Raw genomic sequence first — 14,489 nt, 5'->3', positions numbered from 1 at the left:
ACGCTCCCATGTTACCCCGCTCCTCATCTCTCTCCACTGGCTACCCATCAACGCCCGTATCAGATTCAAGACCCTGACCTTCCGAGCAGTGAACGGGACTGCACCCGACTACATCAAGTCTCTCCTGCAACCTTACACCCCCACCCGTCAACTACGGTCTTCCTCAGACAACCGCCTGGTGGTCCCACCGCTCAAGACTGCCAGGTCCCAACACAAGCTCTTCTCCTGCCTGGCCCCCCAATGGTGGAACCAGCTCCCCACCTCCATCAGGGACACCGACTGTCTCCCCACCTTCAAGAAAAGGCTCAAGACGCACTTGTTCCGGGAGTACAATGGCACTTAGGAATGCTTGGTTAGACCTGTTGTTAGTTTCCTCCAGGATCACAATGACTCTTATTGAGTGACTTGCTCTTGTAGGTTAGTTATAACGAAGTTAAGTCTTGTACTCGCTGTGAAATATTTTTACTATTGATTGTTCTTCCACAGGTACAGTCCTGCACTTTTTGTGGTTCATGTTGTTTTAATTTGTATACTTGTATAACTGCATGCTCTTATGGGTCTTCCCTTTTGGCACTTGTTTAGTTTTTTCACAATGTATGCTTCATGTTTTGGCTGCTTGCAATGTTTGGGACTACCTCGTTGTTATGATCAGTGACCTATGCTCTTTTGTAAAGCTCTCTCTTGGAAGTCGCTTTGGATAAAAGCGTCTGCTAAATGCATAAATGGAAATGTAAATAAATGTTGTATTATTTAACTAACCAAGTTTAGTTACCTGATATCCTCCATGAATCCACCCTCCTGCTGGGATCAATTTAATCCTGATTTTTGGGATCAAAATGATCCCGATCCTACCAAAAGGTTTTGAAAAACCCAAACTCAAGGTTTGATCCGGATCAACAACAAGATTAAATTACGTGATCCAATCCAATTTCTGAATCCTTTTTTTCTTTTGAAATACCAATTTTCAAGATTTGATCCAATCCGATAGCCGTAATCTGATCAGATTACTTTTGAAAAACCGGCCCCTGGTCTCTGCTATTAGCCATAAACTGCAAATATGCTGCATATGTATGAGTGACAAATTGTGCTGTAATAATAAATTGTAACAACTTTTTCATCGAGGGTCTTTGGTTCAAGCTTTATGCAACGCGTTAAAACTTAGACAATATGTTGTGCACTCGTAATCTTTCCTCCTATCTAATGGCAATTAGAAAGATGCATTGTGGTAGACATTTTGGTCATATGCATAGATGTATGTGTATGAAATCTATAAGCTTCTATGTTCATTGGTAAGAAACAGGAAGGGAAGATAATTAAGTTGAGTTAAAAGGAATGTGAGGTGCTGATGGCTCTGTGGGCAGCTTGCCCTGGGGGATGGGTGAAGCATCTTCTATGGCCTTCTGTCCTCTGGTCAGTGTAAGGGGCTGTTGACGTAGTTGCTCTGAACTTTGGCTAGAAGGACTGTGTCCTGTTTCATTGTTTGTGTTAATTAAAAGTATTGTTTGAAGATGACCACACCAAGGACAGTTAACCATTTGGCTGGCCAACCCCTGTGGCTTTATTATCTACTGCTCTGGAGAGAGCTGTGATATCAAAGAACAGTGGTACAATTGCTATGGAGATGTATTGTTTCAAACTGTCACTAAGTTGAGTTAGCCAATCCCAGAGTTTGCTACATTGATTGATTGACCTTATAAAATGCCATTTGATCTAAAGGGTATATAAGCAGGGTTCGTACGGTCATGGAAAACCTGGAAAAGTCATGGAATTAAAAAATGGTTATTTCCAGGCCTGGAAAAGTGCTTGAAAAAAATTCAACCCCAAAAGTTTTGGAAAAGTCATGGAAAGTTGTTATAATCATATTTTCATGTTGTTCATTTACGCTGAGTTTTAAATAATTCACATCCGTTTAAAAGAAATACGTTCAAAATATAAGCAGGCATACGCTCTCATACTAACTGAAAAGTTAGATGGCCATAGCAACAGTAACTCAGAGAAGCGCGAGGGATAATTCAAAATGCCAGGAAAGTGTAGCTTTAACACTGCTTGGCTACAAATGGAAAGATACATTTAACAGACAAAGACCCGGGACAAGCAAAATGTCGGTTGTGTGGTGGAAAATCATTCGACATTTCAAACATGGGAGAGACGGCATTAACTAGCCATTCCAAAGGTAGCAAACATCAGAGCGCTGCTGCTAGCAAAGCTACAGCAGCCCGGTGATGGGTGCTGCTAGCAAAGCTACAGCAGCACCCATCACCGGCTTTCTCACCACAGCGAGGTCCACTGCTACGCCTAGCAGCAGGGGTCGATAACCGATGCTGTGACAAAAAATGAAGTCCTAACTACGGAGGTCATGTGGGCTGAAGGGGCTTATTTTCCCGACTATGACCGGCGTTCTATACATTATGCCGCTTATTACACGGCTACTTGCCAAAAAATAACTTAACACTGTGTCTTTTTTCAATTTATTTGTTACCGTTCGTAGTGTTGATCAGCAGAAAAGTAGTTTGACGTTGAACTTCATAGACGTTGAACATTCTTTAGGCTTCAAATCAGCTGACGTCGCTAAGCAACGGAGTACGCTGGGGTTGAAAAGTTACCGGACTGCTTGCGGAGTGCTACGAAAGATGTGAATCCGAGGCAAAAAGACCACTTCCCTTGACAGTGGTCAAATATGCATAGCAAAGTTCAAATGTAAAAAAATTGTTCACCGCAGAACGTTGGGAAGCCCCATTTAAGTGAATGGAGCATTCTACAGTATTACGAACAGCCGTGTAATACAACCTTTTAACGTATACTCCAAGATTTCACAAAAAGTTTGGTCATGGAAATTTGGTTTAAAGTCATTGAAAAGGCATGGAAAAGTCATGGAAATCCGTTGGTCAAAATGTGTATGAACCCTGTATAAGGCATTGCATGTATGATAGTTCTCTATCACTCTTACGAACGATCTATGTGGATAGCACCTCCTTCGTTAATGGCTGATCAGCAAAGCTTTGTTGAATCATATGTAATTGTATTGTCTAAATAAATTGTATTGAAACTGCCATCTTCGACTATTCAAATCTACACAGTACAGCTAGAATTTTCTTTCACAGCATCTATTAAATAATTTGATTGCTGCGTTGTTTCAAAAGCTTTACATTAGGCTACATTTAAATGCATTGCAGCAGTTGTTTTGCTCACAGCCATGCCCATACATTTGGTTACAATCTTGCAGTGGTGTAGTCTACGTGATACGCAAGTATACGCCGGATACCCACTAGGAAAAGCCAAGGATTTCCATATACCCTCTTACAAAGGTGCGATGGTACGTAACAACATTGTTTTGTGACAGAACGTTCTCGCTTTTATTCATAGATTCTCCCCGTCTGTATTGTGAATCAGTGAAAATTTGATATTTGGGGTATTCGTTGCCGTTCCCTGGATCTGACGTGACGTCACTTAAAGTTACTATGCAAAGTTTTGGCTTAAAAAAAGAGGTTGTTTGGCTGTCATTCTTAGCGCGGTCTTTCATTCCTTGCAACTACGTACAGTTTGAACTAAGTTTTAAAATAACAACATATGAAACGTAAACAGACCCAAATAACACTAGCCTACTTCAGTGTTTTCAAAAGTATGTCGGATCGGGTGACACTGCAGCTCCCAGAGTCTCAGATCATGATGACCCGATCGTAAACGTCACCACAGAAAACCAGCCAGAAAATTCTACCGCAACGTTACTGTTACCTTGTAGGCTTAATGTCAGTAACATAAATATGATATTGTGTGTCTGTGCGTGTGCATGAGTACAGCAGTAAACAGAATACAACGTTTATATTTCCTTGTTTCAGATGATGAGAGGGATGGTGAGAACTCCTGGCCAGCATTGTGGACTAAAAGTCGGGCTAGAGTTTAAAAACAGGCATCCTTGGTTACATTTAGTCATTTAGCAGACGCTCTTATCCAGAGCGACTTACATTAAGTACAGGGACATATAGGCTACTACATGATAGTAGATACGAATTAATTTGCCGTAATTTTACTTTAATGTAAAATTTGTGGGGTGCTCACGGGAACTTCTTTACTATTAACAATGTCATAATCAGTATTTTTTTCTTTTCTTGACCAACAGCTTTCATCATGCTGGTTAAAGTTCAGTATCAAGGTGTAAAAAAGAATTGAAATATCTAAGCGATTCTGCGTTCCAAGATTTTCTCAATGAAGGTAAGAAGCTTAGAAATGTACTTAGTCATAGGGCTGCACAATTAATCGAATTTTAATCACGATCACGATTTCGGCTTCCCACGATCAAATTCACGTGATCGAGCGACATTTCATATGCGTCATTCCATTAATGGAACGCTCCGTATCAAAGTAATTTTTTGCAAAGCCAATCTAGCGCTCTGTAAACCAATAGGTGCATTCGACATCGGCTGCATGCAACGACCAGCGAGAGTTGCCGCTTGCAGTCGGGGAGGAGTTATAAACGGCTCTGTAAAGTCGAACATTTGTCATTTTATGTAGATATTGGGCTATGATAAACTCTTTCTCCAATCTGTAGGCTGCAGCCGGCTACGGCGCTGCATGGAGTCGAATACACCCAATGTCTGATCACGAGATGTTCCCTGCACCACGCAGCTTAGTTTCTAGATGTAGACGGTTACAGAGGACAGAGGCCCCGTCCACACTAGCCCGAGTAACTTTAAAAACGCATACATATGTCTGCGTTTGTACCTCCCGTTCACACTAATACGGCGTAATCGGACACTGAAAACGGAGCTTTTCAAATACGCCCTCCTAGCCGGAGACATTTGAAAACGCCGGGTTTGCGTAGTAGGCTAGTGTGGACGGGGTCCACGGAGCTTTTCAGATACGATGACGTTCAGTTGCTATGGGGGTAGCTTTCGCTCTATAGCTATAATGTCAAGATGAACATGGAAGGTGAAAGAAATATGCTGCTCCATCTCTATAATTTATTTACCAGTTTAGTTAGTGTACTTCAGGTACAAGTATTAGTCTATCACTTAATAAATAGCCTATGCGTTACTCCTACGCAGAAGGCGAGTTTTGTAGCCTACTCGGTGTGCCTGAACGATAGGGGGACAAGGCAGAGAAGACGGTTTAAACCAAACATAGAGCGGCGATTCTGGGTGAGACCTGGCTGAACAGCTAGCTGGTGGGACAATTTTAAAACACCAAATAGCCAGAGGAGTATTTAAACCAAGCCCCCACCCCTCGCCTTGAAGCGACGGCCCCGGTGGATGTAGGTGGTATTGCATTACGGTTAGGTTTCCGACTCTTCCGGTCGTTTTTATTCTATTAACTCCAGTCAACATTTACAAAACTATCTCCCCAAAAATTTTTGTTCGATTCTCGAACCTGGCTCATACTACTAGCTTTTTCATAGAATAATTTTTCCCGATTTTTGCTAAGTTTGAGACCAATCCGAAATGAGTAAACTAGCTCCCCATTTATTTGCTTACGTCAATAAAAGTTGCCTGCAAATGTGCTCGCGGATACTAACAGGGCACGAGCACCAAAGTTCAAATTGGCCGATAGCCGATTTACATTGAGCTGAATGAGCCATAGACTTATATTGAATGAGCATAGGGAGAAATGGCTTGAGTTGCCTGCTTTGTTGTGGAAAGTTTAGCACATCGTTGTCACACATACATGAAATGTTGTTAATATAGTTTATTTTAAAACGGATTGGATTTTTCGTAAAAACGTTCATGACATGATGGCAAAGATATTATGTTAAGCGCAAGCATAGATTGTTGACATGTCTATCTGGAGCAAAGACGAAGATTAATATTGTAACTGTTAACCACAATAGGAAATGATATATATTTAAATAATATAAGTCTTGCCTTCAGAAGCTTTTGTTAAACACACACATTATTCTTTTTTTGATCGTGCCAGACTGCGGTCCTCAGTGACTATGTTTCACCCCCACTTACATCTGATGGTAACGTCTTGTAGTATATATGGTTCTATGAATATGCCCCTTTCAAAGGCAAATGTTCAATAATCTCACGTTATATCCATTAATAGACGTTTGTTTTTCTAGGTTGAACATATAAAACACAGGCCACATTTCTACACTGATGATAAGGCAGTGTGAATTTCGTGGCATTTCGTTTGAATATAAAGTTGACAGTAAGCTATGGTAAGTCTGCATTATGGAAGATTTCGGTTACCTAAATAACTATTAAGCTTTCTTTGCCTGGCGAGAACAACGATGGAGCTGTTCATGTTAACAGTTTATTTCATCCGATACTATGCATTGGAAATCATACTCATATCACAAAGAAAAAAAGCAATAAACATACGGGATGAGTTCCATCTAGAATAGCCCTATATTTAGCCCTATAGCCTATTTTTAAAAAACAAGTAGAAGGAATACTATACAGTGACAGAATACATTTCCGTTGAGTTTGCATCATGTCTCTGATTCTAATCGGACTTTCTGCCAATAGATTCTGCCTTAGCTCACACGCTCGAAACCATATAAATCCATGCTCGCGACTGGTTGTCGCAAAGTATGACGTGTACAGCTAGTTGCAAGTGTGCACGAGGTCTCGGAGCGAGGGAAAAAAAGAGCCACTGTTTAAAGCTAGACCGGAAGACACGGAAGTGGAAACATGGCCGCGCCCGGTTTCGCGCTCTCGCTTGCCTCAATGCGCCACTGAGCACTTTTCAAGAATCACTGTACCAAGTATGGCACACTTTGTCCCCTGTAACGTTGATTTTACCTCCACTTATAAACGTTTTTTTAAACTTTAAAGCATTAAATCTTCTAAATATATGCTCATGCGACACATCAAATGACAGCTCAGACACTCATGATTAAACTAAGCCCACTCACAAAGCATAATATGGTTTATAGTAGGCATACAACTGTTATAGAGTTATTCTAGACATTTTAGCCTGTTTCTCTGTCAGTAAGTTCTAGACTCACCCTGACACTTTTGTGATTTTTTTTTAGAATGTTACCTTTCCAATGATGTCAGGAAAACCCTAGTGTCAAAGTATATGGGAGCTGTATAATCAAAAAGCTATTTGTGTGTGGATCGCAAAAGACCGAAAAGATTGTCTCAAAATTACATACTTGGAAGAAGGATTGCACGCGTGTATTGGGCGATCCACAAATGCAGATTCAACACTTCGCACGCAAATTGCAGATTTACAAATGACAGACTATGATAAATGCACACACAAAATGTTAAGTATTTTAAGAAAATTACAAACTATATATTTACGAATGGCCATCTATGTGTACAAATCATAGCACATTTATGTAAATGCAAACTTACAAATCACGAGTAAGAATTTTGTTTTTGTGGATCTTAAAACACATTTGTAAATCGTGAAACATTTGTGGATCATGGTCCTTGCATTTACAAATACTTTTGAAACATATCTCTCTCCATAGAAGTTCGTCTTTTGCAAACGACATGCGCTATTGAGCCTGCTTGACAGTCGTGTGACAATTGGTGACATGTGATAATTGGTCTATAGCTATGTATCTCCCAGAAGTTAACAAGCGCACAGGTTTGTGACGTTAGTGACTGTGGCTAGCTAGTTAGCCACTGTCAGCTTCACTTTTCTACACAAAAACTTAAAATAAGCCTGAACCATGCAACGGAACATCAAATCCAATACAAGCAACGCAATCATGAAGATGAATATTTTGTCTATGTAGTCCAAAAAAACTGAGGGGCGAGTTAGGTTGGGGAAATAAATAATAAATACAGTATATATGAGAGGGAATATCGGTTGTGCCTTGTGAATATAGGTTGAGTGTGGCAAGCACACCCAATTACAGCATGTGGTTTGTAAAAAAAAAAGACCCACAGTAATTTCCCTACCTCCTCCAAAGCTGTGATAGAATAGGCATGACCTTTGACCAGTCCAGTTTTGGTTTTACTTTCATATTCCTGTGGCTGGACCTGGAAAAGGATAATATGACATCATGACAAATACGCTCTAGTCTAATACAGTCTAATAAGCCTTGCTAAGTGTAGTATTTCCCAGTAGGTAGTATAGTCCAGTCTGACAACAATGAGTTACTGGATACTAGACTAGACCACACAAGACCAAGTATAACTGTAAAACTCCAAAGTCTGTCTGGGCTCAGTTTCTACAGGGTTTGGTAGCTTACTGCTACACATATGTGAGAGATTGTGCGGGATTAGTGATAAAACTGACCAGTAAGATTTACAAAAGAAATCATCAGCCAAGGCAGATATTTGAAGTAAAATTAAGAGTACTTAGGTGTTTGAATCCAGTAGTTTGCTGAGCAGTGTCCCTGCAGAATATGAAATTGCATTTAGCACACAAGTGGATGCTAAGAATACTCACATCTATGGCGCAACCAAGGAGAGAACCTCTGTCCAGAGCTTTCCTCAGGACCATGTAGAGGTCTTTGGGAGCCTCAGACATGTCAACGAACTCAGTCACTCCCCCGGTGAAGTCCTCCATAGCCTCCAGGGAGTTCCCTCCTTTTAGGGCCTCATAGGAGCCATTCAATCTGACCAGAGGGTTGTATGCATCAGGGTACTGTAGTAATAATGCTTTGAAATTGGGTCTTTATTTGAGGAAAAAAGGTTGATGTAGTGATGCCATGTTGTAGACAAAATGGGCCAATTACAGGAACTTACTTGGCATAGGCCTTTTCCAGCAGAGCACTCCAGAACTCATTCTTCCTGCCAGACTTGGTGAACATCAACTTGTTTCTACAGGTGGGGATACGGTCATCCACCACCACATCTACCCATTCCCCATACCTCCAGAACTGGTGGGACAGAAGAACGGCAAACACAGGATGTTTGTGCTTCAATTGAAAGGATTTATCTATATTGTTTTAAACATATTTCAAAAGATTGTTCAAAGAATGGCAGAACGTATTAATAAACAAAAAAGTATTTTGATACTACTAATTTGCTTTGAGGGTTTGGGATGAGGGCCATACCTGGAAATGAAAGATGCCAGCGTAGTTCTTTGTAAAGTTCTGGTCTGGAGGGATAACTCTATACAACAACTTCTTATTTAGTGTCAGGCATGCAATGGCGGCCAGCAGCCAGCAGTCACCTGTCAACAACAGATCAAATACTGAAATTCACTTACTGTACATGCTGGCTCTGAAACCCAGAAATGGAAAGCTGCTGAGAGAAATATCTCTATTTTACAGAGATCATGGAGTGTAAGTTCCCAGCGATGTCATTTTTAAGTGAATGCCCTCATGGAAACCACAAATGTGCTCACATATACAGTATGCCTTGTAGGCTGTTTCAAATGGTCCATGCATCTACTGTTGACTAGACTGGATGTATGAAGACAGATGACTGACTGATCCCCATCCAATTTTCCACCTAACATGGCTAAGCCCTGTAGACAATCTTCTGCATGTGTTCCTTGATTTTTTTCTCAGCTGTCAGTCTCTAAAACTCTCCCCTTACTTAAGCTAGTGCCAGAGTATTCTGCACGAGAGGCTGGACAGTGCTTACTCATCATCATACAATGATGCCAGGAATCTGTGTGGGTCTGTGGCTCGATTATCTTGTGAACCGGGCACTGCGTGAAGTTTAAATGTGTCGGGTGTACTGCTTAACACCCAAGAATGTGTAGTGAAGCGTGTAAAGTGGTTTATACGCGACACAGACAAAAGTATATTTGAGGCAATATAAAATGTAGTTCTTTAAAGGGCCGATAGATTGCAAAATCGATTTTACCTTGTCATAGTTGAATAACGACAGTTCGGTGGTTAAAATTAACATACAGTGAATATCAAAGTCCATTGACACCTCTTTCCTATGCAAATCTCAAAAAGAAAATGTTTTGGCTGTAAAACGCTAGCTTTTCAACAAAGCCACCGGTGTGACGTAGGACGGGGGACCGCCCTTTTTGGCTCTGGTCTGTATCTTTGTCACGCCCCAAAATTTACATCCAGACCAGCCTGAGATAGCGTCTATCTCCGATATTAGTTTAGCAGCGCGCTGCTCTGTGTAAGCTACTTATAAGGAATTACAAAGAAGAACGTTTTGAATTATAACAAGGATATTGAAAATGGACCACGGTCGTAAATGCTGTGTTCCAGGCTGTACAGGGAAGGCTAACACTCAGTCTTCCCAAGGAGCCAAACATTCAACAGGCATGGCTGCTGTTGTCTATGAGAAGATCCCGGCGAAGTTTGACACTCAATCATTCATTTGCTCTGAACATTTCACCCAAGACAGTTTTGACAACCTTGGACAATTTCAAGAAGGATTTGCTAGGAAGCTGAACCTGGAAAGAGGTGCTGTTCCGACCGTATGCTCATTGCAACCGCAAGCTATAAGGACAGTATGATGTTGTGCTAACAGTTATTAGCAATACTAACGTGTCCTGTATATAGCATACCAGGTAGAATGCTAAATACGTTTCTATGATGATTGGTGATAATTTAGCCTAGTAGTTTATTGGCAATGGGGCTAATGTTGTTTCATGTTCCTGACTGTGTTTCATTCAAATAAATAACCCGTGTTATGTAAATCTACAATTCACGATGCATGTTTGTCCAGATCTTTGTCATGTTATTTTGCAGCAAGATATCTAGAGCTAGCTAACTCAAGCCGAGTAGAATCACGATATGGTTTGGTTGCTAAGCTGTAGCCTAACGTTCTACCCACCTAAGTCAATCCAGTTTGCTTCAACAACAGGAGTGGAAACAAGTAATGTTATCATTTCAAATGATATCTAGTCAATCTGTTGAAAACAGTGTTGTGTAGACACAATAGATTTATTTGCGCGTTTTTATTTCAAGTCTCCACCTTCGGTGTTTCAGTGAGTGCTGCTGTTGGCCGTGTTGCGTTTTTGCATAGAACAGCACCCGGGCCATTTTCAACCCAACCAATGTACATACCCTATTCGGAGACCTTAAGGAATAGTGTGAAATACCCCAAAAACCCAGTCAATCGCCCCTTTAAAAATCTCACGTACCCCCTGGACAGCCTTCACGTACCCCCAGGGGTACGCGTATCCCGGTTCAAGGCTCATGGTTTTCGGTGGACCATTCAGGACAAAGCTTTCTTCCCATCCGTCTCTGCTACATGCCAGTCCAAGGTGTTACAGGCTACTGTTTAAAGTGTTTTGTATGCCATCTGTCTGCACACTGCAGAAGCTTATGAAGTCTGTTGATTTCAAACCTTGCTTTAACCACAACATTCTTGCCACAATGAAGAAGGCTATGGAGACCACAAATCCCATGGATATGGTTTGTGCCATCATCACTGATGAAATGTCTGTCAAACAGGCAGCCCACTATAATGAGTCTGCTGACAAGATTGAAGGTTTTGAGGAGGTCAGCGTACTCCATATGTTGCCAACTATGCTTCTGCATTAATGGAAAGAGGGCTGTTCCAGAACTGGAAGCAACTCTTCGGATATTGCTTCACTAGTGGGCCCATACCACAAACCCGGCTTCAATCATTGCTGTTAGAGGCCATTTGTGAGCTAAGGAAGGCTGGGTTGTAGTCCTTAGTCTTCATCTGTGACCAGGGTTCTGGTAACCGTTCAATGCTTGCTCGTCTTGGTGTAAAAAAGGAGAAGTTGTACTTTGAAGTAGATGCTGTCAGAGTGTTCTGCCTTTGGGATCCACCACATCTGATCAAGAATATACGCAACAACTGGCGCAGCAGCGGGTTCACACTGGATGGTGATCACATCTTCTGGACCATTCTGGAGGATCTGTATACTTACGACAGCAAACAGTGTTGCCGTCTTACTAAGAAGCATGTGCATCTCCCACCGTTTGCTTTTATGAGAATAAAGTTTGCTACTCAGGTCCTAAGCCACTCCATTGCTGTGGGGATAAAGACCTTGGCACAGGTAAAGCAGCTCACAGGTCAGGCGCAGAGGAACTACATGGCAGCCGCCAAATTCTGTGAAAACTTTGATGGCATATTCAACTGCTTCAACTCCAAGCAGCTCAAGGATTCCCACAAGCTGAAGTCTGCTCTCTCAGATGCATCCGCCCATTTCCCATTCTTGGAAAATTGTATGGAGTGGTTCCCCGCCTGAAGCTTGTACATGCTAACCCTGGAACCAAGCAGATCCCATGTGTAGAGGGGGTGGCAGCACAACATTGTGTGCTTGAAAATGATCTTGTGTGATCTCCGTGAACGTCTCCAGGTTTCCTACCTTTGACAAATCGCTTGAATCAAGACTGCCTTGAGAATGCCTACTCAACCATTAGGGGTACTTAAAAATAAGTATTGTATTTCAGTACCTTGCATTGCATGGTTTATTGTAACTCTTTATTTTAAGTTGTAACGTGTGGTGTGTGTGTCTTCAGCTCGTGATGGTAACCGTGACAACCCTGCAGGGGTTAAAGTGAAAATAAATCCTGAGCTGGAACTTTTTGGGGGGGCGGGGTGGGGGGGTGGAAAGAAACTGCACAGACAGACTTATCTTCAATGGCAGCATTTATTTTCCAGTATTACATTTAGTAGACGCTCTGATCCAAAGCGACTTACAGTAAGTACAGGGACATTCCCTCGAGGCAAGTCATGTGACACAACGTCATTTGGCACAGCGGGGAATCGATCCGGCAACCTTCTGATTTCGAGCCCAACTCCCTCAGCCATCTTTTCCTCAAGGCCGCACGCAGGACATCCAGCACGGTGCCGGAATACTTTAAGCCCTGGCCCTGACAGTCCAGTTTGAGTGTGAATACCGGGCTGTGGCTACAGGATTGATGTTTAACAACTCAAAGACCAACTGTGAGCAAGACCTTGACACCTTTTTGCAGCAGTTCAGCACATACGCCTGCCAGGAGAATCCCCAGGTCGTCATTGACACGGTGCAGATCTCAGCTGAACATTGCTATATCTCCCAGGAAGGTCCCAGGATCACAATAAATACTGAGAAGATACGGACGACTGTGCTAGTGACTACTGTTAATGCGGGAGCCAAAGCTGACCAGGAGCAGCCAATGGACTATGCACTACACCAGAGGTCACCAACACGGTGCCCATGGGCACCAGATCGCCCGCATCCAATTTTGAATCGTGACAGTTTGAAATACATGAAAAATTTAGCTCTTTCTTGAATTTTATGAATGAGCAGCAAGCAGAGTGCTTACTGTTCTTTTTCTGATATCCAACTAAATTGTCGAACAAATTCCTCTAATGTTTATATAGTTTTACACATTTTCAGCCATGAGCTTTGAAGCGAGAGCAGCCTTTAAAATTATCTCACTAACTTCAATGGAGAGGTGGGTAAAATCGGCAGAGTCTTGGGTCTCTGAAAATATCCTTATTTTTTGGGATTGGATGTACAGTTTTGCGTCTAGGTTAACTTGTTTGAGGTGTGGATTCTAGCTAAATTTCTCATAATCGAGCTAGCGCGATGGCTCTCCATAACTAAAAACGGTTCAACTTTTTTTCCACAATCGACCAAACAAGATATGTACATTGAGCTTAAAGTGTACATAATCTAGCTAGATTGTTTTTTTTGTTGCAAGTTTTACAGAAATCTGCAAAAATCGAGGCGCGACTGTCATAGCTGACCGTCACGAACAGCCAAACCAGGGCTGGGGTAACGCTAAGTGTTTGCTGCAGCTGGCGATAATCCTACAAACAAACACTAAGTAACTGGAAAGCTTTTACTGTTAATTGACGATATTGAACACATATGTAAAGTAACTTGTCCTTACTCTAAATATCTTCTCCGTTTTCAATTTGAAGTTGTACATCTAGCTTATGTAGGAAATCTTCCATTGCATCCTCTCTAGCTTCACGCCTTCGGTTATTATTCAAGCCTACGGTGTTAATACATACCACTTTGACACACTTGCAAGAAATGATCCACTGGTTAGATGTAGCATGATCTTGTTATTTACGTATAAAAAACTCACCAGGGACAACGACAACATCGGCAACCCTGCACTATAAATTATTATTTTGATGTCATCTTAAATGAAGTGTCTGAACAGGACTGGGTGTGCAGGCACGCACGCATGATTAGTTTTTGTCCTCCGTCTTGAACCTGATACCTAGATTGTAGGTTAGAAATGTTGCCTGTTTGTTGCCAATGACCAACGGTTGCTACGTTTTTCCAGCAAGTTCAAGTCATTCCAGTGTTGTCCTTTTACCTTCAAATTCGTTTAACCCAGACTTCAGCAATTGGTTTTCTGCTCAATTTTCACATTTTCCTGCAGCTCATCTTTCTGAAATATTCCCCTTTTTGTTTTGCATTTTTCTTCTTCTTTTCTTCTGTTTTCTGCCTTCATCTTGCTCCAGGTCCTTTCAAAATTACTTTTCACAGCACTATCTTCCAACTGCCAGTACCTTTGCATTTTTTTTCTCTTTTCTGTACTTTTCTGCCTTCATCTTGCTGCAGGTCCTTTCTAACATACATTTCAGGTTTAAGGTTAAGATTTTCCTTAAAGTCAGAGTTACGGTTTCCTTAAAATGTAATCGGTTGCACAAAGCACCCTTAAGTATTTTCCTTAAGGTTTCCTT

At 41.6% G+C, this 14,489-nt stretch overlaps 1 protein-coding gene across 9 annotated transcripts in view; it reads right to left on the bottom strand.

The window, feature by feature from the left end:
* Window positions 1-14,489, bottom strand: part of capn3b (calpain 3b) — a 133,220-nt gene that overhangs the window by 32,220 nt on the left and 86,511 nt on the right. For all 9 annotated transcript variants that reach the window (XM_047049565.1, XM_047049564.1, XM_047049557.1 and 6 more), the window contains 4 exons: window positions 8,960-9,078; window positions 8,649-8,782; window positions 8,350-8,518; window positions 7,857-7,937 (listed from right to left, as the gene is read on the bottom strand). In XM_047049565.1, coding sequence (XP_046905521.1) covers window positions 7,857-7,937; window positions 8,350-8,518; window positions 8,649-8,782; window positions 8,960-9,078 — 503 coding nt within the window. The remainder of the gene's footprint in view (window positions 1-7,856; window positions 7,938-8,349; window positions 8,519-8,648; window positions 8,783-8,959; window positions 9,079-14,489) is intronic.

Source organism: Hypomesus transpacificus, chromosome 26, assembly GCF_021917145.1.
Source record: "Hypomesus transpacificus isolate Combined female chromosome 26, fHypTra1, whole genome shotgun sequence".
In the NCBI taxonomy this organism is placed as follows: domain Eukaryota; kingdom Metazoa; phylum Chordata; class Actinopteri; order Osmeriformes; family Osmeridae; genus Hypomesus; species Hypomesus transpacificus.
Note: the sequence above shows the minus strand (reverse complement) of the source record. Positions and strands in the feature narration are given on the sequence as shown.